Consider the following 23,686-nt stretch of genomic DNA (forward strand, 5'->3'; position numbering starts at 1 on the left):
CTCATGATTGGGATAGCCTATCCATTGCTGTGTGTAATGCAGTATAGCCTAGTTGTGCACAATCCCAGCAGCACAAAACATGGGAAGGAAGTACATTTTCTTAGAAAATGCCTTCAGAAAGTATTCACACCCCTTGACCTTTTCTACATTTTGTTGTGTTACAGCCTGAATTTAAAAAAATACCCCATCATGTTGAAGTGGAATAATGTTTACAAAGGAATTAAAAATGAAAAGCTGAAATGACTTGTGTCAATAAGTATTCAACCCCTTTGTTATGGCAAGCCTAAATATGTTCAGGAGTATAAATGTGCTTAACAAGTCCCATAATAAGTTGCATGGACTCACTCTGTGTGCAATAATAGTGTTTAACATGATTTTTGAATGACTATCTCATCTCTTTACCCCACACATACAATTATCTGTAAGGTCCCTCAGTTGAGCAGTACATTTCAAACACAGATTCAACCACAAAGACCAGGGAGTTTTCCAGTGCCTCGCAAAGAAGGGCACGTATTGGTAGATAGGTTTAAAAAAAAAAAGCAGACATTGAATATCCCTTTGAGCATGGTGACGTTACTAATTACACTTTGGATGGTGTATCAATACACCCAGTCACTACAAAGATACAGGCGTCCTTCCTAACTCAGTTGCCGGAGAGGAAGGAAACCGCTCAGGGATTTCACCATGAGGCCAATGGTGATTTTAAAACAGTTAGAGAGTTTAATGGCTGTGATAGGAGAAACATTTGGATGGATCAACAACATTGTAGTTACTCCACAATGCTCCCGAGTGGCGCAGTGGTCTAAGGCACTGCATCTCAGTGCTTGAGGCGTCACTACAGACCCCCTGGTTCAATTCCAGGCTGTATCACAACCGGCCGTGATTGGGAGTCCCATAGGGCGGCGCACAATTGGCCCAGCGTTGTCCGGTTTGGCCGGTGTAGGCCGTCATTGAAAATAAGAATTTGTTCTTAACTGACTTGCCTAGTTAAATAAAGGTAAAATAAAAAATAAAAATAAAATAATTGACAGAGTGAAAAGAAGGAAGCCTGTACAGAAAACAAATATTCCAAAATATTCCTGTTTGCAACAAGGCACTAAAGTAATACTGCTAAAAATGTGGCAAAGCAATTAACTTTTTGTCCTGAATACAAAGTGTTATGTTTGGGGCAAATCTACTACAGCACATTACTGAGTACCACTCTCCATATTTTCAAGCATAGTGGTTGCTGCATCATGTTATGGGTATGCTTGTAATCATTAAGGACTGAAGAGTTTTTCAGGATAAAAAAGAAACGGAATGTAGCTAAGCACATGCAAAATCCTATAGGGAAAACCTGATTCAGTCTGCTTTCCACCAGACATGGGGAGATGAATACACCTTTCAGCAGAACAATAACCTAAAACACAAGGCCAAATCTACACTGGGGTTGCTTACCAAGAAGACTGTGAATGTTCCTCAGTGACCGAGTTACAGTTTTGACTGAAGTCTACTTGAAAATCTATAATAAGACCTGAAAATGGTTGTCTAGCAATGATCAACAACCAATTTGACAAAGCTTGAAGAATTTTGAAAAGAATAATGGGCAAATGTTGTACAATCCAGGTGTGCAACACTCTTAGAGACCTACCCCGAAAAGACTCACAGCTGTAATCACTGCCAAAGGTGCTTCTACAAAGTATTGTCTCAGGTGTGTGAATATTTATGTAAATGAGATATTTCTGTATTTCATTTTCAATAAATTAGAAAAATAACAATAGCGAGGTTATATACAGTGGGGGGAAAAAGTATTTAGTCAGCCACCAATTGTGCAAGTTTTCCCACTTAAAAAGATGAGAGAGGCCTGTAATTTTCATCATAGGTACACGTCAACTATGACAGACAAAATGAGAAAAACAAATCCAGAAAATCACATTGTAGGATTTTTAATGAATTTATTTGCAAATTATGGTGGAAAATAAGTATTTGGTCAATAACAAAAGTTTCTCAATACTTTGTTATATACCCTTTGTTGGCAATGACACAGGTCAAACGTTTTCTGTAAGTCTTCACAAGGTTTTCACACACTGTTGCTGGTATTTTGGCCCATTCCTCCATGCAGATCTCCTCTAGAGCAGTGATGTTTTGGGGCTGTCGCTGGGCAACACGGACTTTCAACTCCCTCCAAAGATTTTCTATGGGGTTGAGATCTGGAGACTGGCTAGGCCACTCCAGGACCTTGAAATGCTTCTTACGAAGCCACTCCTTTGTTGCCCGGGGGGGGTGTTTGGGATCATTGTCATGCTGAAAGACCCAGCCACGTTTCATCTTCAATGCCCTTGCTGATGGAAGGAGGTTTTCACTCAAAATCTCACGATACATGGCCCCATTCATTCTTTCCTTTACACGGATCAGTCGTCCTGGTCCCTTTGCAGAAAAACAGCCCCAAAGCATGATGTTTCCACCCCCAAGCTTCACAGTAGGTATGGTGTTCTTTGGATGCAACTCAGCATTCTTTGTCCTCCAAACACGACAAGTTGAGTTTTTACCAAAAAGTTCTATTTTGGTTTCATCTGACCATATGACATTCTCCCAATCATCTTCTGCATCATCCAAATGCACTCTAGCAAACTTCAGACGGGCCTGGACATGTACTGGCTTAAGCAGGGGGACATGTCTGGCACTGCAGGATTTGAGTCCCTGACGGCGTAGTGTGTTACTGATGGTAGGCTTTGTTACTTTGGTTCCAGCTCTCTGCAGGTCATTCACTAGGTCCCCCCGTGTGGTTCTGGGATTTTTGCTCACCGTTCTTGTGATAATTTTGACCCCACGGGGTGAGATCTTGCGTGGAGCCCCAGATCGAGGGAGATTATCAGTGGTCTTGTATGTCTTCCATTTCCTAATAATTGCTCCCACAGTTGATTTCTTCAAACCAAGCTGCTTACCTATTGCAGATTCAGTCTTCCCAGCCTGGTGCAGGTCTACAATTTTGTTTCTGGTGTCCTTTGACAGCTCTTTGGTCTTGGCCATAGTGGAGTTTGGAGTGTGACTGTTTGAGGTTGTGGACAGGTGTCTTTTACTCCTGAGTGGCGCAGTGGTCTAAGGCACTGCATCGCAGTGCTAACTGTGTCACTAGAGATCCTGGTTCGAATCCAGGCTCTGTCGCAGCCGGCCGCGACCGGGAGACTCATGGGCGGCGCACAATTGGCCCAGCGTCGTCCAGGGTAGGGGAGGGAATGGCCGGCCGGGATGTAGCTCAGTTGATAGAGCATGGCGTTTGCAACGCCAGGGTTGTGGGTTCGATTCCCACGGGGGGCCAGTATATAAAAATATGTATTCACTAACTGTAAGTCGCTCTGGATAAGAGCGTCTGCTAAATGACTAAAATGTAAATGTAAATGTATACTGATAACAAGTTCAAACAGGTGCCATTAATACAGGTAACGAGTGGAGGACAGAGGAGCCTCTTAAAGAAGAAGTTACAGGTCTGTGAGAGCCAGAAATCTTGCTTGTTTGTAGGTGACCAAATACTTATTTTCCACCATAATTTGCAAATAAATTCATAAAAAATCCTACATTGTGATTTTCTGGATTTTTTTCTTCTCAATTTGTCTGTCATAGTTGACGTGTACCTATGATGAAAATTACAGGCCTCTCTCATCTTTTTAAGTGGGAGAACTTGCACAATTGGTGGCTGACTAAATACTTTTTCCCCCCACTGTACAGGGGGTACCGGTACCGAGTCAATGTGCAGGGGCACCGGTTAGTCAAGGTAATTGGGGTAATATGTACATGTAGGTAGAGTTATTAAAGTGACTATTCATAGATAATAAACAGAGAGTAGCAGCAGCATAAAAGAGGGGTCGGTGGGGGGGCAATGCAAATAGTCTGGGTAGCCATTTGATTAGATGTTCAGGAGTCTTATGGCTTGGGGGTAGAAGCTGTTTAGAAGCCTCTTGGACCTAGACTTGGCACTCCGGGACTGCTTGCTGTGCAGTAGTAGAGAGACCATTCTATGACTAGGGTGGCTGAAGTCTTTGACAATTTTTAGGGCCTTCCTCTGACACCGCCTGGTATAGAGGTCCTGGATGGCAGGAAGCTTGGCCCCAGTGATGTACTTGGCCGTACGCACTACCCTCTGTAGTGCCTTGCGGTCGGAGGCCGAGCAGTTGCCATACCAGGCAGTGATGCAACCAGTCAGGATGCTCTCGATGGTGCAGCTGTAGAACCTTTTGAGGATCTGAGGACCCATGCCAAATCTTGTCAGTCTCCTTAGGGGGAATAGGTTTTGTCGTGCCCTCTTCACCACTGTCTTGGTGTGCTTGGACCATGTTAGTTTGTTGGTGATGTGGACACCAAGGAACTTGAAGCTCTCAACCTGCTCCACTACACCCCCGTCGATGAGAATGGGGGCGTGCTCGGTCCTCTTCTTTATCCTGTAGTCCACAATCATCTCCTTTGTCTTGATCACGTTGAGGGAGAGGTTGTTGTCCTGGCACCACATGTCCAGGTCTCTGACCTCCTCCCTATAGGCTGTCTCGACGTTGTCGGGGATCAGGCCTACCACTGTTGTGTCATCGGCAAACTTAATGATGGTGTTGGAGTCGTGCCTGGCCATGCAGTCATGAGTGAACAGGGAGTACAGGAGGGGACTGAGCACGCACCCCTAAGGGGCCCCCGTGTTGAGGATCAGCGTGGCGGATGTGTTGTTACCTACCCTTACCACCTGGGGACGGCCCATCAGGAAATCCAGGATTCAGTTGCAGAGGGTCCAGGGTCCTTAGATTAGTGATGAGCTTTGAGGGCAGTATGGTGTTGAACGCTGAGCTGTAGTCAATGATTAGCATTCTCACATAGGTGTTCCTTTTGTCCAGGTGTGAAAGGGCAGTGTGGAGCGCAATAGAGATAGCATCAACTGTGGAATTGTTTGGGCAATATGTAAATTGGAGTGGATATTGGGTTTCTGGGATAATGGTGTTGATGTGAGCCATGACCAGCCTTTCAAAGCACTTCAAGGCTACAGACGTGAGTGCTACGGGTCGGTAGTCATTTAGGCAGGTTATCTTAGTGTTCTTGGGCACATGGACTATGGTGGTCTGCTTGAAACATGTTGGTATTACAGACTCAGACAGGGAGAGGTTGAAAATGTCAGTGAAGACACTTACCAGTTGGTCAGCGCACGCTCGGAGTACACGTCCTGGTAATCCGTCTGGCCCTGCGGCCTTGTGAATGTTGACCTGTTTAAAGGTCTTACTCACATCGGCTACGGAGAGCGTGATCACACAGTCATCCGGAACAGCTGATGCTCTCATGCATGTTTCAGTGTTACTTGCCTCGAATCGAGCATAGAATTAATTTAGCTCGTCTGGTAGGCTCGTGTAACTGGGCAGCTTGCGGCTGTGCTTCCCTTCGTATAAGCTTCCGGGTTAGAGTCTCGCTCCTTGAATGCGGCAGCTCTACTCTTTAGCTCAGTGCAGATGTTGCCTGTAATCCATGGCTTCTGGTTGGGGTATGTACGTACAGTCACTGTCCACGATCATCTCCTTTGTTTTGTTGACGTTGAGTGAGAGGTAATTTTCCTGGCACCACACTCCCAGAGCCCTCACCTCCTCCCTGTAGGCGGTCTCGTCATCGGAAGAATACCGGTACATATTCCAGTATGACCAAAATGACATTTAATCGATTACAAATTACATGACCCTCCCCTGGACTAAATAAAAAAATACTAAACACTCCCCCTGACTGAAATAGAAAAAGCATGACCATCCCTGATTTTCCTCCAGGAAACAATTGTGTAAATGTAAACTGTTCCCTTATGTCCTGCAATGCCACATGACTTGAATGGTCAGAGAAAAAACATCATTCATAAGTAATGTAATATTAGACAGGCCTTTTACCTTCAGCAATGAAATAAAAAAGCCGACTTGATGGATCAGTGTTAACCCTCAAACATCCATCTAAAGCCGAATACCTCTGAGGGTCTGGAATTTAATAAAGTGTCCTTCTGTCTCTGTTTCTTTAACTCTGGAGTTAATGGTCACATCATACAGAGGACAGAACCATAGTATGGTGATAGAACTGATATGATAAAATGGATAGATTTATTATATTATTTCTATAGGATGTTATGACTAAACGTTGTGTTGAATCAAAGAATTTATGAGATTATTAGAATAGTTTGGGATTAGTGGTATCACATCAGTTTTAAACATGTCAATTATTGCATGCAGTGTATTCGGAAAGTATTCAGACCCCTTGACTTTTTCCACATTTTGTTATGTTACAGCCTTACTCTAAAATGTATTAAATTGTTTTTTTCCCTCGTCAATCTACACACAATATCCCATAATGACGAAGCAAAAACTGTTTCTTAGAAATACATAAGTATTCAGACCCTTAACTCAGTACTTTGTTGAAGCACCTTTGGCAGCAATTACAGCCTCGAGTCTTCTTGGGTATAACACTACAAGATGGCACACCTGTATTTAGGGAGTTTCTCCCATTATTTTCTGCAGATCCTCTCAAGCTCTGTCAGGTTGGATGGGGAGCGTCGCTGCACAGCTATTTTCAGGTCTCTCCAAAGATGTTTGATCGGGTTCAACAAGTCCAGGCTCTGGCTTGGCCACTCAAGGACATTCAGATACTTGTCCCGAAGCCACTACTGCTTTGTCTTGGCTGTGTGCTTAGGGTCGTTGTCCTGTTGGAAGGTGAACCTTCGCCCCAGTCTGAGGTCCTGAGCGCTCTGGAGCAGGTTATCATCAAGGATCTCTGTACTTTACTCCGTTCATCTTTGCCTCAATCCTGACTAGTCTCCCAGTCCCTGCCGCTGAAAAACATCCCCACAGCATAATGCTGCCACCACCATGCTTCACCGTAGGGATGGTGCCAGGTTTCCTCCAGACGTGACGCTTGGCATTCATCAGACCAGAGAATCTTGCTTCTGAGAGTCTTTAGGTGCCTTTTGGCAAACTCCAAGCGGGCTGTCATGTGCCTTTTACTGAGGAGTGGCTTCCGTCTGGCCACTGTATCATAAAGGCCTGATTGGTGGAGTGCTGCAGAGATGGTTGTCCATCTGGAAGGTTCTCCCATCTCCACAGAGGAACTCTAGAGCTCTGTCAGAGTGACCGTCAGATTTTTGGTCACCTCCCTGACCAAGGCCCTTCTCCCCCGATTGCTCATTTTGTCCGGGCGGCCAGCTCTAGGAAGAGTCTTGATGGTTCCAAACTTCTTCCATTTAAGAATGATGGAGGCCACTGTGTTCTTGGGGACCTTCAATGCTGCAGAAATGTTTTGGTACCCTTCCTCAGATCTGTGCCTCGACACAATCCTGTCTCGGAGCGCTATGGACAATTCCTTCGACCTCATGGCTTGTATTTTGCTCTGATATGCACTGTCAACTGTGGGACCTTAAATAGACAGGTGTGTGCCTTTCCAAATGATGTCCAATCAATTGAATTCACCACAGGTGGACTCCGATCAAGCTGTAGAAACATCTCAAGGATGATCAATGGAAACAGGATGCACCTGAGCTCAATTTCGAGTCTCATAGCAAAGGGTCTGAATACTCATGTAAATAAGCTATTTCTAAAAAGCTGTTTTCGCTTTGTCATTATGGGGTATTGTGTGTAGATTGCTGAGGATTTTTCTTTTATTTAATCCATTTTAGAATAAGGCTGTAACGTAAGAAAATGTGGAAAAAGTCAAGGGGTCTGAATACATTCCGAATGCACTGTATATTAAAAAGGTATGCAACATGTTATCTCTCTATAATTTAGTTTGATTACTTCAGTTTTTCTAACCCTGCATCACCAAGTCCATTGTTCTTCTCCCCTCTCTTATATGCACCCACGCAATACTTCTAAACAAACTCCTTCACGCACGTACACCTCCACCCCCCAAACACCACCCAGCCCCTATCCCAAACACCACCCAGCCCCTTATCCCTCCCACCCCCCCAAACCTCACTCCTCTCTGTCAAACAATAATATTTGCTCATCTGCATCAAAGAGCCGCAGGGTTTTGTTGGGTGTACAGTACAGTCAGTGTTTGAGCCAGACACAGACAGACAGGCCGTTTCTACAGGGAGACACACAGAGAGAGACTGCCCAGCGAACACACACAGGGAAGAGGAAGACCTGAGAGACTCACAGACACGCTGACACAGACACACAAATAAAAGTATGAGTGCAAACTCAAACCCAGGGATTTTTCCACTCCACACTTTCTTCTTGGCCAACCCTTCACTGCTTTTTTCTCTCTCTCTCTTTCTGTCGCTCCTTCTCCTTCTCGCCTTCTGTCCCCCTCCTTCCCCCTTGCTTTGCTCCCTCTCTGACCATCCCTCATTTTCTCACTGTCTCTCTCTCTCTCTGGCTATCTCTCTTTCTCTCCCCTCTCCTCATCTGCTATGGTCATAAACACCATAAAACCGTGGGTATGAGATCTGCATTTTCAGTTATGTTTTCTGAGGGGTCAAGGAGGAACACATCCTCTCCTCTATGGAACAAAAAACCTGTGACATAGACTCAAGTGTATAAAGCATGTTTTTTATTTCAGGTTATATATTATATAATATTATACACATCAAACTGGATATAAATACAGGTGTCATCATCACCATGCAAAGCATTGCACAGTTCATTACAAAATAAAACTCCAAACCCAACATGCAGGTATTGATAATAAAAAAGGTCTGTAGTTTTAAAAGCATATCAAGCTTTACGGGTGCATGACACAAGGTCCCTACCCCCTTAAACATCATCTCTGTGTCAATAAACAACTTTTTAACGAAAACTCTCCAAATATGTCATGACCAGTGACAGTCAGTTGCTGTTCAAAAGCAAAACATTTTCTTTGATGGCATTCCAGACTTATAGAAGAGCGTTGTAATTTTACTGGAAATGCACGGGTCCACGAAAGCCCCCTAAATGATAACATAACACACAAACTCTGCTTCCCTGTTGTCATACTCCACTCATGGCCCCTATGTGTATGTATTTTAGAAAATTCATACAATCAATGAGATATTTCTCTTAAACAGTTTTGAAGCTTTGACACAACAGAGATTGTATTTTCGCTCAGCCCAAGTCACATTTTTAATCTCCAAATAGGAAATATGGTCCGATCACAAACGTGCACACAAAGTGCTATCTTTGGTATAGTTCTTATGGAGTAACAATCACACAGTGAAATACCCTGTGATATTTCACGGGGAGACGGGGTTGTTTGAATTGGACAGTTTGTAAGCAGCCCCCACCAGCCCCCATTGCAGTCTGTTGTACCGGACTGTCTGTGTTGTCACTAACACTATTGCGGACTGCTCTTGCGACAGAGCTGATTCGCTGACGTCGGTGTCTGCCTGTTCCTCCTGCGTTTCCCCCCTGTGAGCAGCGTGTAGAAGAACGGGTTCACGCATGAGTTCCCGTACGTCAGCCCCGTTAGGATCCGGTTCACCGTCACCTGGGTACCCACCGGTACTGTCCGCAGCATGTCGGGCCGGTATAGCGGCAGCAGCTGCCACACCCAGAAGGGCAGGAAACAGGCCCAGAAGGCCAGGACTATCCCCAGGATGAGGAGCAGGACCTTGGGCCTTGGGGCCCGCGGAGGGTAGGACGTGCTACCCCCACTGGCCCAGGGACGGGTCTGGGACACCCAGTAGAGACGGCCCAGAGTAGCATACAGCGCCCCGATGGCCAGCCCCGGGCCTATCATACTGGTACAGAACAGCACGCTCATATACACCTTGGAGCTCTGCTCGTCCCAGGCAGGGACACACAGCTGGCCCTCATCTCCGTACTCCAGGTGGAGGGTGATCATCATGGGCAGGCTGAGGGCCACCGCCAGGCCCCAGGCTAGGCCCACACGGAGTAGCCCAGAGGAGGGGGAGGACGAGGTGGCCAGTGGGTTGGCCACAGCCCGGTAGCGGTCCAGACTCATGGCGGTGAGGGTGTAGATGGAGGCGTGCAGGGTGATCAGGTCCAGGCTGAAGAGGAGGCGACAGCCCAGCTCCCCAAACGCCCAGTCAGCCGCCAGGCTGTCGTACACGATGAAGGGAGCCGTGAAGAGGTAGAGGAGGTCCGCCAGAGCTAGACTCAGCACCTGGAGATGGAGGGAAGTTGAGGAAGAGGAGGAGGTGGGAGAGGAGGAAGGGGAGAGGGAGGGGGGAGAAGAGGAGGAGAGGCAGGATGGTAACGGTACTCCTCTCCCTCCTAAACAGCATCTAGAACATCCTCGCCTCCTTCTGCCTCTCCTGCGTCTGAGGAGGAGGCCCATGGTGTAAAGGTTCCCCCCAATGCCCAGGAGAGCCAGGAGGGACAGGAGGGAGCAGAAGAGAGCTGTTGAGGCCAGGCTGGGGGAATGAGAGATGGATGGAGAGGAGGAGGGGAAGGAGGAGTTTGGGATGAGGGGGGAAGTGTAGGATGGAGAAGGTGAGGGAGGTAGGGAGCTAGAGAAATCCATACTTTTTAGTTGAGACTTCTGAAATGGTGGTGGTGTGAAGGTTAGCTGGGTTTATATAAATGTCAGAGGGAGAGGAACTATTATTTTGAGTCGACTTGGCTGGATGGGAGGGTTTTGGTGGACAATGGTAAGAAGTAGGGAAAGATAGTGGGGGGTGGGGGGGAGGTAGAAAGAGGGAGATGGGGAGCATGGTTGAGAAAGGGAAAATGGGAGCGGAGAAAGTTATACTTATTAGCATTGAAACACCGTAAATGGCCTTCTCAAAACCATTTATTGCATTTAATTATTTACCACACAACTGTATTCTGCCTCTTTTTGGGCATTTTGTTTTTGGCATATGGATTAATGTTCTGTCAATGTATTTGTGTGGTAGGCCCAGTAACAGATGCAATTTAGAAAGGCATCATCATAGGAGTCATATTGGCAAAGCTTCAATTCTAGATAAATTTATAGTGCTTTTTCACACTGTTTCATAAAATAATTAATAGGCTTTTCTGTGTAGGGGTATAGAGCCAATTGTAGGCCATAAATCTACTGATGAACCCGCTGCACTGCTGTTAAGGTCACACGGCTGGAGATGGGCAACGATTTCATGGCACGAAACTAAATGGGGAACCGACGCATAAAAATGTTCACCGCGCGCCTCTTGAAGTTGAACATGAAGGCAAGCAAGCTGACGCGTTTTTCGGCCCTTGCTAGATTTATTTCAACGTGCGCATTTGCACACCGGGGTCACGAGAATGCGGAGACTCGGGCGTCACGCTGTCACCACATTTTTTACTTAACAGAACATATTCCTCACCGGTTTATGAAATTCCATCGGCTTGCTACACCGCTGTGGCTGGTGATCTAAGAGTAAGACAGGAGACAGAGGTAACCCATGCTGTAGGCAATACAATATCAGGTTTTGTTTGGCAATCGGTGATTTATTAGGACATAAAATGAGGTTTGAAAACCACTGTTTTATTAAACAAAACATTGCGAAATTACATTAGGCTAATTATAAGAAGTTAATACTTGTTATAAACACACTAGTATAGACTTGTTTGCAACGTGGTTTCCTATAGGTGAATCCAAATAACCTATCCAACCCAACTTATAGCTCTCGGTGTAGTGGTAATTGTGGTGACTGTAATTGTATGCGGTAACATCAGAGCAGACTCTAGGGGGTAAAACTAGAGTGCAGAAAAAAGCCTATGACACATGTTGGCTCCGCCAGTACCGAGGTTAAGAGCTACTGTTGAACTATGGAGGGCCTGCCGAAACCCCGCTGTGGCGCATGCCCCACCGGGTTTAAGGTGTCCCTTTAAATAACATCTCTGTTAATATCTCTGACACATGGACATTTCATTCAGACTGCTGCATTTTTACTGGAGGTTTCTTTCCTTAGATTGATGCTTAGATATTGTTTAATATTTTAGCCTAATTTTGCTTTCTAAAAATGTTATGCCAAGGCTACCACATCATAATCTAAAACTAATAGGCTAGGCCTTCTAAATGTAGGTGGCAGGTATTATTTTATGAAAATATTTGTGCAAGTTCAAAATATTAAATTTAATCAGATAACTTACATTTGAATTTTATTTTATTTTTGACAAACAGGCCTAAGCTAGGCCTACTGTCAACACAGTGACATCTGCATATCTGAAATGACTGATTTAAGAGTAGTGTAGGCCTAATGATGACTTGTTAATTATTCATAATACATTCTCTAGGCTAAATGGTCAGATGAATAGGTAGGCTATCCACCCAGCATTAGACAATTCTTCCACAGAAGTGAATATCCAAGACCAGAGCCCTTTATTACAGATGGCTCTACCCAAGACAACAAATACGCAAATAGGCTATATAATGTTTTGAGTTGTCTTTACCTTATTCAATCCAATTCCGGTAGTTGCAAATCACATCATAATCCATTTCATTTGTCTGAATGTCCGATTCAGTTTCCATTTAAAAATCCACATAGGCCTATAGTTGGTCCAGTATTTGTCTTTAGAAAAATCTTCTAAATTATGTATTACTTGTTGTCAGACAGGTGATGGTTGATGTATCTAAATTCGTTCCTCATAACTTTATGCCCCGCTAGGCTATGTCTCCTCTCCTCTCCTCTCCCTCCTCATAGTGTGGCTCTCGCCCCCTCGGCCCAGTCTCTGGTGTGTCTACGAGTCCACGGGAGGGGAAGGAGGAGAAACAGACCCACTCACAGAGTAGAGGAAGAGAATGATAGGGAGAGAGAGAGAGGTCTTTCACCCTTTACTCATATATTGTTGACACATAGAGTTCCATACTTTGGCTGAACATTTGTTGTGGTTTGTTTTATTTATTATATTGGACATCTGGTTTTATTAGTCAGTTATTAAAGCTCGTGGTTAAAGTAACTATTATGTCTGTCATTCATGCAGCCTATAATCAAGTACTTACAGTAAATGGTGATTGTCAAATGGTGAAAATCTGGACAACCTTCAGAGGTTTGGGCAACCTTCAAGCTTCTCTATTGCATATCTAGATAATATTTATTCTATTCTAAATTGAATTAATGAATCCATTTGGAAATGTAACCTATTGTTTGCTTGAATGAGTGTGTCTTGCAATACTTTAGGTTTATATGAAGTGTTCTGTATTTACAGCCTAACATTTCATATTATGGTCAAAACAATGGGCTCCTTTACACTTGAACTGGGCTTTCTTGTGTTACTATGTGCGTTTTTAGATTAGCTGTATCTGCTGGAAAGAGAAGGTGAGGGTTGAACAGTGTTGTTGCATGATAATATTTTGATATAATAGGTTCAATATTTTTGAGCCAGGTCCAGATAAACCTCCTGGAAAGATTTCAGAATTCAAGCATTTGACCATAAATGGTACCTCAAAATCAGACTGCGGTACATTTCAGATGCCAATGAGTCAGGGATATATGATGTCTAAATGTTAAAAGTCCTCCATAAAGTATAGCATTGTAGATTTATATCAGCTGGATGCTTTGGTCTCAGCTGTGATTCCAAGAGGAGGAATAAATTGGGGATCTGGAATTCTGATGAGATTACTCAGCAAAAAGATTACTGTTGGAGGGTAAAAAATAATACCAACCTTTCAATTAAGAGATCAAGAACATCCCTTTTAAAGTCAAATAAATATTTATCTTAAGAACCCTTTACTGAAATAAAAAGCAATTGTATTTTATATAGGATGTTATATTACTACAAATACTTAAATGTACAGTATATTGCTCCCTCATAGCCTAGGCCAAGACATACTAATGCCATTCACTGTGAATCAGTGAATCTCTTTGAAATGAATTATGCAATATTTATCCTGCCAGTGCAGTAAACAGTAGGCCTAATTACTTTATAACAACATGACATGACACAATTATTAACAGCACAAGAACAAAACCAATGGTGGGTACACTAGACTAGAGTACAATACATATTGTACCAACATTGTTGCTATGAATGAACTAAATTGTACATTCATTACAGACATTAGGGTACAAGGGTTTAATGGACATGCTCCTTCTAGTAAGAATCACGATGACGCACGAGAATAGTCTTTCAGTGAAATTTACACTGGTGTGTTTCTTCAACTACAAAGTCAATCACCCAATTGGGACTGAATAAGATAAGGTCAAGGGCGGCAGATAGCCTAGCGGTTAGAGCGTTGGGCCAGTAACTGAAAGGTTGCTGGTTTGAATCCCAGAGCCAACAAGGTGGAAAAAATATGTTGATGTGCCCTTGAGCAAGGCACTTAATCCTAATTGCTCCTGTAAGTCGCTCTGGATAAAAGCATCTGCTAAATGACTAAAATATGAAAATGTAACTTTATCGACCCCAAAAGGAATCAATCCTCAATTGCGCCAATCCAACAGACACAACTACAATCTGCAACATTCTGCCGCAACATACTGTATATTGAATAAGTAGCTAGATTACACATACACACTGATCTTGATATGCATGTTAGTTCCAGTATCTTCCAGTAAAAATGTATGACTCATGAGGCTTTACAGGACAGGAGGCAGACGGACAGACGTGCTGACACACCAGTGAGACGTCGTTATTTGCTGTCATTTCGTAGAGCGCTGCAATAACAAACACACTTCAACTTCAGCCCAATGTCAATACTACACACACACACACACACCCAAACACACACACACACACACACACACACACACACACACCCAAACACACACACACACCCAAACACACACACACACACACACACACCCAAACACACACACACACACACACACACACACACACACACACCCAAACACACACACACACCCAAACACACACACACACACACACACACAGCCTCTCTCTCACATGCACACACACAGCTTTATATGGTGGTGGGATGTCTGAATTCTGAATTACAGTACGGCAGCTAGTGCCTCTAACAACATATTTCCATGTCAGAAAGAAGTTCAAATAGCAATGATTTGGTCATTAAGCATAGAAGAAACTTCTAACTCACATTCAGGCTTATGTGCGGGAATTGAAACCACCATCTTGGGTCTGCCAGCACCACTCTGCCCCTAGCAACTCAGCCACATTGACCTGGCTGGCTGTGTGTGGTAGTATTAAACGGTGGACTGTAAGCCTCCTAGCATGATTATTGTATGTGATACCAATGCAGAGGTCTGGTCTTGATGTCCCATACGTGTGTTAGCAAGAGAACACAAGACAGACTGAGACAGGCCGTAAAGACGACATACCTAGCCCCGCAGGGTGGGAGGAATTTGAACAAATACCTGGCACGGGCATGCCAAAGTAGGGGGAGAGGGGCTAGGAGGGAGAGGGGCTAGGAGGGAGAGGGGCTAGAAGAGAGGGGAGGGGGAGAGGGGCTAGGAGGGACAGGGCTAGGAGGGAGAGGGGTTAGGAGGGAGAGGGGCTAGGAGGGAGAGGGGCTAGAAGAGAGGGGGAGAGGGGCTAGGAGGGAGGGGAGGAGGAGAGGGGATAGGAGGGACAGGGGCTAGGAGGGAGTGGGGCTAGGAGGGAGAGGGGCTAGAAGAGAGGGGGAGAGGGGCTAGGAGGGATAGGGGCTAGGAGGGAGAGGGGCTAGGAGGGATGGGAGGGGAGGGGGAGAGGGGCTAGGAGGGACAGGGGCTAGGAGGGATGGGAGGGGAGGGGGAGAGGGGCTAGGAGGGACAGGGGCTTGGAGGGAGGGGGCTAGGAGGGACAGGGGCTAGGAGGGAGGGGAGGGGGAGAGGGGCTAGGAGGGACAGGGGCTTGGAGGAAGGGGGGCTAGGATGGACAGGGGCTAGGAGGGAGGGGAGGGGGAGAGGGGCTAGGAGGGACAGGGGCTAGGAGGGACAGGGGCTAGGAGGGACAGGGGCTAGGAGGGAGAGGGGCTAGGAGGGAGAGGGACTAGGAGGGACAGGGGCTAGGAGGGACAGGGGCTAGGAGGGATGGGGGCTAGGAGGGAGAGGGGCTAGGAGGGACAGGGGCTAGGAGAGAGTGGGGATAGGAGGAGTACAGGGACATAGGTTTGCTCCGATACAGACAGAACCATGGATTGAAATGGTGATACAATGTATATAGACAGGGATGAAGAAAGGTAGAAGTGTAAAAGGAAAGGTAAAAGATGGGACAGAGTTTGGATGCTCTGGGTGCCTACTGCTCTGGCTCTCAAGTGGACAGAGTTAGAGACAAAGATAGAGATGAAGGGGTATGGAAGTAGTTAGAGGTGTCAATGTTGGCTCAGACAAATGAGGAAAAAATTGAGAACGACAAGAGGGGAGAAATGGAGAGAAGGGGAGATGAGAGAGGGATGAGAAGGGAAGGTAACTTGAGATGGTATGCTGCATATGTCCTTCTGTGGTACACGTCCAGCCCATCAATCTATCTGTTTACATGACAGTCCTGTCTGGTGTAATCTCTAATTACATGCACTTGAGCTATGACTGCGGCATCTTAACCCACTCTACAGTTGTTTCATTGAACATTTGAGGGACGAAGGAATAACCTAATTCAGATATGTGTCCAGATCAATTATGTAATATCTTATTTTCTGACCTAATATCTATTTATTTCGTCATTGGAACTGACCCCAAACCGGGGGCTTCATTCTCCTCTCAACCATTGTTGTGCTGATCACATCTATGCTCTATAACGTTACATTTACGTTTTATTAGGTTTTGTCTGGAAGGGACCTGAATCTAGCTGTCGCTTCGAGATGGACATCACCTGAGAACCTGGCTGGTCTAAACCCTTGGATGACAGAGGTAAGTTGTAATATGCCAAGGTAGGAACCATATTCTTGAGGCAGCTGTCACAGTGGCCATATCAGGCTGTCATGACCATGATAATGACAACAGACATTATATTTCAGTATTTTATGACAGCCAACAGTCATCCGTATTGTTCTGATGAATGTCACGTGTGTGTCTGATGTATGTAATTCATACAGTGTTCTGTAGGCAGCTGTAAATCAGGTGTTAAGCCTACCATGGGACCCACAATCCTTCTGAGGTGTCTTTGTAGGCTACTGCTGGGAGTTCCAGAGGTTATGACTATAAAAACATAACTGAGCTTGAAACCACACACACACACTCTCCTTGGAAAAACAGTTTTTTTTATTTTTCTTCATATCAGCATCTGTGAGCGGTAGTCACAAGTGATGTAATGTTAGTAGCCTCTCATGACAGAAATTAAAATACACCAAATAATCACCAACGGCTCCTCGTGCTGTCCTTGCGCTATATCTTCATTATGTTAATTAATTTATTCCTGTTTCTTAGCGACTGACTGACAAATTGCCCACCTGTTGGCCGGCTTCCCATACTAATAATTAAATGGGCGGACATCTTTCCTGCGTGACAAACGGTTGTTTCTTCCGGCTGATTAGCCTCGCTCACGATGAGTTATTGATCCCCCCCGCCCACAGGCCTGTGTAGTGCTCTAAACAAGACGTTTCACTTTCACTAATCCACAGAGCAAGGGTTGTTTTGGCTTTATTGGGTTGTCATTTACCAGCACAACAGATGCCGATATTTCTTTCAGCGAGACTGGCCTCTGCCAATAGGTCTAGATCTTTATGGCACAGGAAGAGTTACCTCCATATTGGTAGTCCTTTCCCCCTCAATTGCTACTGTCCCATTCATTCAGAGCAACAATGATGTGGCCAGTCTCTGTGGAAAGGTTGACAGCGTTATTGGACATTTGACTGCAGCCTCGCAAATCGATGTTTGTGTCTTTTGGACAAACGTCAAATATAGCAGTGAGTTTGTGAGATCATGTTGGAAGTGGCATCCCACAGGAGTCATGTGAAATGCTTATTGCTGAATCACTTACATATGAAGTTTCTAGTCTCTTTTGACAGGCAGTGAAGTCTGGAGAACCTTAACGCCACAGATTGAACCAAGATGTTCTCTCCTCCTCCTGAATCCTGGAGCATTTGATTTGGACATTCTGTGACCATGACAAAATCTGGAAACTGTTACTGGGCCTGAGTCTCTCTTTGCCCCATCTGCAGAAGTCAGATCAGAACTTTAGTAAGCCCCTGTGGAATCTTATCTCTGCAGCCAAGGTCTTACTGGCGAGGAGGGAGTTGGTCTCCAGCACTGTGATGAGCAGACCAGTGGAACTATTGGACATATCCGTCTTGTCTTCTTTCTCCCAGATGCTGAGAGGGTTATAAAGCATTTATTAATGTAACAGTTGTTTAACTATCTATTATGATCATTTTAATGTAATAATGATGTAATAATAATAGTATTGGTGTAGAATGTAATATATTTAGTGTCAATCACAAAAAAAGAAACCCTTATACTCTGAAACAAGCCCAGAGAGGAAAGTGACTCGAAAATGCTCAAATAAATGGAATGTTCTCCCAAGGCAGAGGGAAATAGGGCTTAGATTCCCTGTTAAGTAGTTTATACTACACTGCTCAAAAAAATAAAGGGAACACTTAAACAACACAATGTAACTCCAAGTCAATCACACTTCTGTGAAATCAAACTGTCCACTTAGGAAGGAACACTGATTGACAATAAATGTCACATGCTGTTGTGCAAATGGAATAGACAACAGGTGGAAATTATAGGCAATTAGCAAGACACCCCCAATAAAGGACAGGTTTTTCAGGTGGTGACCACAGACCACTTCTCAGTTCCTATGCTTCCTGGCTGATGTTTTGGTCACTTTTGAATGCTGGCGGTGCTTTCACTCTAGTGGTAGCATGAGACGGAGTCTACAACCCACACAAGTGGCTCAGGTAGTGCAGCTCATCCAGGATGGCACATCAATGCGAGCTGTGGCAAGAAGGTTTGCTGTGTCTGTCAGTGTAGTGTCCAGAGCATGGAGGCGCTACCAGGAGACAGGCCAGTACATCAGGAGACGTGGAGGAGGCTGTAGGAGGGCAACAACCCAGCAGCAGGACTGCTACCTCCGCCTTTGTGCAAGGAGGAGCAGGAGGAGCACTGCCAGAGCCCTGCAAAATTACCTCCAGCAGGCCACAAATGTGCATGTGTCTGCTCAAACGGTCAGAAACAGACTCCATGAGGGTGGCATGAGGGCCCGACGTCCACAGGTGGGGGTTGTGCTTACAGCCCAACACCGTGCAGGACATTTGGCATTTGCCAGAGAACACCAAGATTGGCAAATTCGCCACTGGTGCCCTGTGCTCTTCACAGATGAAAGCAGGTTCACGCTGAGCACATGTTACAGACGTGACAGAGTCTGGAGACGCCGTGGAGAATGTTCTGCTGCCTGCAACATCCTCCAGCATGACCGGTTTGGCGGTGGGTCAGTCATGGTGTGGGGTGGCATTTCTTTGGAGGGCCGCACAGCCCTCCATGTGCTCGCCAGAGGTAGCCTGACTGCCATTAGGTACCGAGATGAGATCCTCAGACCCCTTATGAGACCATATGCTGGTGCGGTTGGCCCTGGGTTCCTCCTAATGCAAGACAATGCTAGACCTCATGTGGCTGGAGTGTGTCAGCTGTTCCTGCAAGAGGAAGGCATTGATGCTATGGACTGGCCCGCCCGTTCCCCAGACCTGAATCCAATTGAGCACATCTGGGACATCATGTCTCGCTCCATCCACCAACGCCACGTTGCACCACAGACTGTCCAGGAGTTGGCGGATGCTTTAGTCCAGGTCTGGGAGGAGTTCCCTCAGGAGACCATCCGCCACCTCATCAGGAGCATGCCCAGGCGTTGTAGGGAGGTCATACAGACACGTGGAGGCCACACACACTACTGAGCCTCATTTTGACTTTTTTTAAGGACATTACATCAAAGTTGGATCAGCCTGTAGTGTGGTTTCCACTTTAATTTTGAGGGTGACTCCAAATCCAGACCTCAATGGGTTGATAAATTTGATTTCCATAGATAATTTTTGTGTGATTTTGTTGTCAGAACATTCAACTATGTAAAGAAAAAAGTATTTAATAAGATTATTTCATTCATTCAGATCTAGGATGTGTTATTTTAGTGTTCCCTTTATTTTTTTGAGCAGTGTATCATGCATAATATAAAGGCCAAACCTCCTTGGTTGCTGCAAGCACTTTGGTGATGATTGCAAAAATGGCTGACATCTGCTCTCTGGTGGTTATGTGTTGCTAATGCACCCTCCCTCTACTCTACCCATAGAAACACCCTATAAAAAAGCATAGCCTGCCCTTGGGCTGGAAATGCCAATTACAGATCTTTAGGGGAAGCATGTTCTGAATGATGGGATGTATCTTTTAATTGAACCAGGTGTGTATATACGGGTGGGCCTGGGTGGGTGCCCACTGGGAGACAGGCCCACCCACTGGGAGACAGGCCCACCCACTGGGAGACAGGACCGCCCACTGGGAGACAAGCCCGCCCACTGGGAGACAGGCCCGCCCACTGGGAGACAGGCCCGCCCACTGGGAGACAGGCCCGCCCATTGGGAGACAGGCCCACCCACTGGGAGACAGGCCCGCCCACTGGGAGACAGGCCCGCCCACTGGGAGACAGGCCCGCCCACTGGGAGACAGGCCCGCCACTGGGAGAAAGGCCCGCCCACTGGGAGACAGGCCCGACCACTGGGAGACAGGCCCGCGGACTGGGAGACAGGCCCGCCCACTGGGAGACAGGCCCGCCCACTGGGAGACAGGCCCGCCCACTGGGAGACAGGCCCGCCCACTGGGAGACAGGCCCACCCAATCAGATTGAGATGAAAAAATAAATGGTAAAGACAAAAAAGAAAGGATGGTCTTTACTTGTCAGTGTTCCAAACGGGACATTATTTGTATTAAACTTAAACATGCAAACGGCATCAGATATAATTCATAGCAAGCAGTTTAGTCAGATTTGATGAACTGGAATGACATTCACTCTCACAGGATGGGTTGCCAAAAAGAACTAACTGAAAGCCACACCCCCAATAAGCCACAAATATGACTGCATTGAGGCATATGTCACTGTGCTTCTATGGCTGTATATACACCATGCCACTGCCTATATAATTTGTTCATTTAGCAAACAAGACCGCTCATAATCCAGTGCCTTTATCAAAGTTAACACACCTATATTTTAGCTTGAATTAGCTTTTAAAAAATTGTTAGTGGCTATGCCACTGAATTGAACTGTTCCATAACACCATGCCTCCCTTCTCTCTCTATTTGCTGTGCTGATCATTAACTTTCATATTCGAAAGCTGTTGGAAGAAACATACTTCATTATTGCTTCTCTCTCTCGCTGTCCTTCTCTCTCTCTCTCATGACATGTACACACACTCTCTCTCCATCTCTCTCAATTCAATTCATTTAAACTATCTCTCTCTCTTCTCTCTCTTTCCTGCTCCCCTTCTCTCTCCCTCTCATGTACACATTTATTTCTCTCTCTCTCACTCGCTGCCTGGAGAGAATTTTCCATCGATCAATTACAATCAGTCTACTTTTCTCACACTATGCAAGGACAGACTGACGGCTAGATGGACCAGTAGCAGAACGGTACAGAACTACAGCTAATGTATTGAATCACTGGTAGGCCTATTCATCCTTCATATCTCATTCACACAGTGATGCGCTAATTTACTCATTATGATTGTACAGTATGTGATTAATTAGCCAACTTCAGTCAGAGAAAAGTTAATGCTTTCTTGCCCCGCGTCATGATATGACCATTGGATTCAGACCATAACCTCCTTTCCATCACCTTCCGGCGTGCTACTGGCTGACTGATCGATCTTATTTGCATTGGATGACAGAGGCTATGATATGACATCATAGGTCACTCCTTGTTGAATTTGACCGAGATTAAAACAGATTAAGTATCAGTAAATACAAACACACACGCACACACACACAGCCTACACATACGCATATATACACACACGCCTCCTGCACAATGGCCTTTTCTTTGCATGACAAACATTTACATTATTATTGACACCAGAAATTAAGGTAACAAAATATGGTTTTGCTGCTGAGTAATCTACCCATTACGCAATGCATTCTGCTTTTGCGCATTGACGTTGTATGACCAATATTCTCCACTTTACATTTAAACTTTAGAGAATAAAATAATATGCAGAGTGTATTAGTTTTACTGTCACAAGATTAGTTTTACTGTCACAACACAGCACAGGTGGGAGATATTTGAAGTAGCCAGTTGTTGCTGGAGAGTGCGAGGGAGAAGGAGCCAGTCAGAGCGCACGCGAGACGTGGCCGGTAGCAGTCAGTCAATGAGGGTAATATCCCGGTTGGAGCCAGCGCACCGGCATACAGAGCGAGAGGAGGGCACCCGTCCCGTACACTTTACAGTAGGTTGACTACCTCCTGGGTTACAAATTCATATGAAGAAAAGTAATCAGGTGGTCCTGAATTGCAGAATTGCTTTACAATTACAAAAAGGCGAATAAAACGGTGAGTGATAATTATTTTGCATAAAATAAGTTGCCAAAATACACATTTTTGTATTGGACAAATTTGATCATCATCCTCTGGCTGTTTCAACCGATATAACTGTTTTGACATTTGTGCACAGGCTTCCATAAATGGTAGCATCATGGACATTAGAGATAACCTTCTGTTCATAGTTGACAAACGAATATGATGTTGTTTATGTCGCAGTGGAAAAATATGTTTGTTTACACTGTTTTAAAGTTATCTCTGTTAGAGACGTGGATAGATAGTGGACACTTGAAAATGCCTTGCATCTGTTCATTATTTGACAATTGTTTTGTGCAGTGTTTTACAATGTGAATCTGTCAATTTTAATATTGGGCAGGTGTTTATTTAATAGATGGGATGAGGAAGCCGCTATAAACATTCTCAATGTCTGTTTTGTGTTATGTTTATTTTTAGTTGGCAACATGTTATTAATAGTAATTTGTTTTGGTCTTGATCCTAAGTAGAATAGTAGGGAACATATTGTCCAGAAGGATTTGGTGGAACTGCCCTTCAAAGTGACAGATTTTCACCCCACTGTAGACATATATGTACATTGTATACTGCTAGGTTAAAGGAACAGGAAAAGAAAGGCCTATACTGCTGTGTTTTTATGGCTGATTATTTTGGGTCATTTGTACGTTTTGGGAACCACAGGCTTAGGGTAATTTGATGGGGTTTCTACGTGACCTCTGTCTGTGACTCGGCTGTTGGGAAAACCCTTTCTTATCATTTTTTCTAAAAGTTACTTAAAACATAATTGAAGATCAGTACAGTATTACTTACTCTCTTACTGTAGTTCAACCAATCAGAATGTATATGATGATAATGCTGAAATCATTGTCATAATCATCATTTTCATCATGCACTGTAAGTTATGCTGTTATCTATGTGTGGGTCCCTGGGCCATGTGAGCCAGTGTTTGGCAGCTCTGTGAGCGGGAGCGCTGTACTTGGACTCGGGGCCAAGGATTACCCCTCTACCATCCACTCTGTCCATTGAAGCTAGGGATATAGTGAGAGGTTAGAGAAATAGAAAGGGGAGGAGGGCGAGAAAACGGGATAGTTTCACAGACCGACACACCTTCTCGCGTGCCAAATCTCTCTCGGTCATCATCAGATGATTGTGTTCTGTGAAGCATAGTGAGAGGAGGAATTACAGAGAGAAAGAGAAGGACACAGAGAGAGAGAGAGATAGAGATAGAGGAGGAGGAATTACATAGAGAAAGAGAAGGACACACACAGAGAGAGGAGGAATTACAGAGAAACTGAGAATCACACAGCGAGAGGAGGAATTACAGAGATAAGGAGAATCACACAGAGAGAGAGGAGGAATTACAGAGAGAAGAAGGACACAGAGAGAGAGGAGTAATTACAGAGAGAAGGA

At 45.0% G+C, this 23,686-nt stretch overlaps 1 protein-coding gene across 1 annotated transcript; it reads right to left on the reverse strand.

Annotated features, from left to right (window-relative positions):
* Positions 1 to 9,282: 9,282 nt before the first annotated feature.
* LOC311113912 (urotensin-2 receptor-like) lies at positions 9,283 to 10,434 on the reverse strand (the record flags this gene model as incomplete). The annotated part of the gene is made up of 1 exon (XM_084189193.1): positions 9,283 to 10,434. One exon carries the CDS (start codon positions 10,432 to 10,434, stop codon positions 9,283 to 9,285), a length of 1,152 nt encoding a protein of 383 aa, XP_084045319.1.
* Positions 10,435 to 23,686: the final 13,252 nt, after the last annotated feature.

Source organism: Coregonus lavaretus (assembly GCF_964263955.1).
Source record: "Coregonus lavaretus genome assembly, contig: HAP1_SCAFFOLD_2992, whole genome shotgun sequence".
In the NCBI taxonomy this organism is placed as follows: Eukaryota; Metazoa; Chordata; class Actinopteri; order Salmoniformes; family Salmonidae; genus Coregonus; species Coregonus lavaretus.